The sequence below is a fragment of the Oncorhynchus masou genome, chromosome 23 (assembly GCF_036934945.1).
Source record: "Oncorhynchus masou masou isolate Uvic2021 chromosome 23, UVic_Omas_1.1, whole genome shotgun sequence".
Taxonomy (NCBI): Eukaryota; Metazoa; Chordata; class Actinopteri; order Salmoniformes; family Salmonidae; genus Oncorhynchus; species Oncorhynchus masou.
The window spans coordinates 7,183,212-7,185,711 of NC_088234.1; the positions used below are offsets into that span (position 1 = coordinate 7,183,212).

The 2,500-nt window shown below is 58.2% G+C and overlaps 1 protein-coding gene across 1 annotated transcript in view; it reads right to left on the minus strand.

The window, feature by feature from the left end:
• exoc6b (exocyst complex component 6B) overlaps nt 1–2,500 on the minus strand; it is a 180,225-nt gene that overhangs the window by 96,364 nt on the left and 81,361 nt on the right. Inside the window, exons 12-13 of the mRNA XM_064931017.1 lie at nt 1,241–1,312; nt 1,003–1,100 (exon numbers count right to left, since the gene is read on the minus strand). Coding sequence (XP_064787089.1) covers nt 1,003–1,100; nt 1,241–1,312 — 170 coding nt within the window. The remainder of the gene's footprint in view (nt 1–1,002; nt 1,101–1,240; nt 1,313–2,500) is intronic.

The following is a 2,500-nucleotide window of genomic DNA, read 5'->3' on the forward strand; positions in this document are numbered from 1 at the left end:
GTGTGTGTGTGTGTGTGTGTGTGTGTGTGTGTGTGTGTGTGTGTGTGTGTGTGTGTGTGTGTGTGTGTGTGTGTGTGTGTGTGAGACAAGGTGTGTGTGTGTGAGACAAGGTGTGTGTGTGTGTGTGTGACAAGGTGTGTGTGTGTGAGACAAGGTGTGTGTGTGTGTGCGTGTGTGTGTGAGACAAGGTGTGTGTGTGAGACAAGGTGTGTGTGTGTGTGTGTGACAAGGTGTGTGTGTGTGAGACAAGGTGTGTGTGTGTGTGTGTGTGTGTGTGGGACAAGGTGTGTGTGTGTGTGTGTGTGTGTGTGTGTGTGTGTGTGTGTGTGTGTGTGTGTGTGTGTGTGTGTGTGTGTGTGTGTGTGTGGGACAAGGTGTGTGTGTGTGTGTGTGTGTGTGTGTGTGTGTGTGACAAGGTGTGTGTGTGTGTGTGTGTGTGTGTGTGTGTGTGTGTGTGTGTGTGTGTGTGTGTGACAAGTGTGTGTGTGTGTGTGTGTGTGTGTGTGTGTGTGTGTGTGTGTGTGTGTGTGTGTGTGACAAGGTGTGTGTGTGTGAGACAAGGTGTGTGTGTGTGACAAGGTGTGTGTGTGTGTGAGACATGATGTGTGTGTGTGTGTGTGTATGACAAGGTGTGTGTGTGCGTGTGCATGTGTGTGTGTGTGTGTGTGACAAGGTGTGTGTGTGTGTGTGTGTGTGTGTGTGTGTGTGTGTGTGTGTGTGTGTGTGTGTGTGTGTGACACGAGGTGTTTGTGTGTGACAAGGTGTGTGTGTGTGAAAAGGTGTGTGTGTGTGAAAAGGTGTGTGTGTGTGAAAAGGTGTGTGTGTGTGACAAGGTGTGTGTGTGTGTGACAAGGTGTGTGTGTGTGTGACAAGGTGTGTGTGTGACAAGGTGTGTGTGTGTGTGACAAGGTGTGTGTGTGTGTGACAAGGTGTGTGTGTGTGTGTGACAAGGTGTGTGTGTGTGTGTGACAAGGTGTGTGTGTGTGTGTGTGTGTGTGTCACCTGAATGTGAGGTTCCATTTCTTCAGTAATATCTCTCCATACTGCTCTCTCATCTCAAACATCATATCAAACAGCTGAGACACTGGGAACCCAAAGCCCTGAGAACGAGGGACGAAAGGTAGGAAAGGAAAGGAGGAGACGGGAGGGAAATGTAAGTGAGATTCATGGTCTCACCTCGAGGCGCAGAGATACAGCATGTTAGATATTAAACACACGGTATCCAGAACAACACACTAACCTGCAGTGTGTCTGCCAGCAGCACAATGAGATTCTTCAGATCCAACACCAGATCTGGGTCAGTGCAGTACGACTGGGTGGCGGGGGGGGGAGAGGGGGTTAAACCTAACTCCAGTAGTGAAGATGGAGATGTGAACTGTGTTTTGCTACACAATGTTATTTTGTAGTTATTCCATGTGTATGAATGCATCAGAGTGTGCACACTCACTCAGTCTTGCCGAGGGGGAGGGGGAGTCTTGCCGAGGGGGGAGGGGGGAGTCTTGCCGAGGGGGAGGGGGGAGTCTTGCCGAGGGGGGAGGGGGAGTCTTGCCGAGGGGGAGGGGGAGTCTTGCCGAGGGGGAGGGGGGAGTCTTGCCGAGGGGGAGGGGGAGTCTTGCCGAGGGGGAGGGGGGAGTCTTGCCGAGGGGGAAGGGGAGTCTGACCCGAGGGGGAGGGGAGTCTGACCCGAGGGAAGGGGAGGGGAGTCTGACCCGAGGGAAGGGGGAGGGGAGTCTGACCCGAGGGAAGGGGGAGGGGAGTCTGACCCGAGGGAAGGGGGAGGGGAGTCTGACCCGAGGGAAGGGGGAGGGGAGTCTGACCCGAGGGAAGGGGGAGGGGAGTCTGACCCGAGGGAAGGGGGGGAGTCTGACCCGAGGGAAGGGGGGAGGGGAGTCTGACCCGAGGGAAGGGGGGAGGGGAGTCTGACCCGAGGGAAGGGGGAGGGGAGTCTGACCCGAGGGAAGGGGGAGGGGAGTCTGACCCGAGGGAAGGGGGAGGGGAGTCTGACCCGAGGGAAGGGGGGAGTCTGACCGAGGGAAGGGGGGAGGGGAGTCTGACCCGAGGGAAGGGGGGGAGTCTGACCCGAGGGAAGGGGGGAGTCTGACCCGAGGGAAGGGGAGGGGAGTCTGACCCGAGGGAAGGGGGAGGGGGGAGTCTGACCCGAGGGAAGGGGGGAGGGGGAGTCTGACCCGAGGGAAGGGGGAGGGGAGTCTGACCCGAGGGAAGGGGGGAGTCTGACCGAGGGAAGGGGGGGAGGGGAGTCTGACCCGAGGGAAGGGGGGGAGTCTGACCCGAGGGAAGGGGGAGGGGGGGAGTCTGACCCGAGGGAAGGGGGGGGGGAGTCTGACCCGAGGGAAGGGGGGGAGTCTGACCCGAGGGAAGGGGAGGGGAGTCTGACCCGAGGGAAGGGGAGGGGGGGAGTCTGACCCGAGGGAAGGGGGAGTCTGACCCGAGGGAAGGGGGGGAGTCTGACCCGAGGGAAGGGGAGGGGAGTCTGACCCGA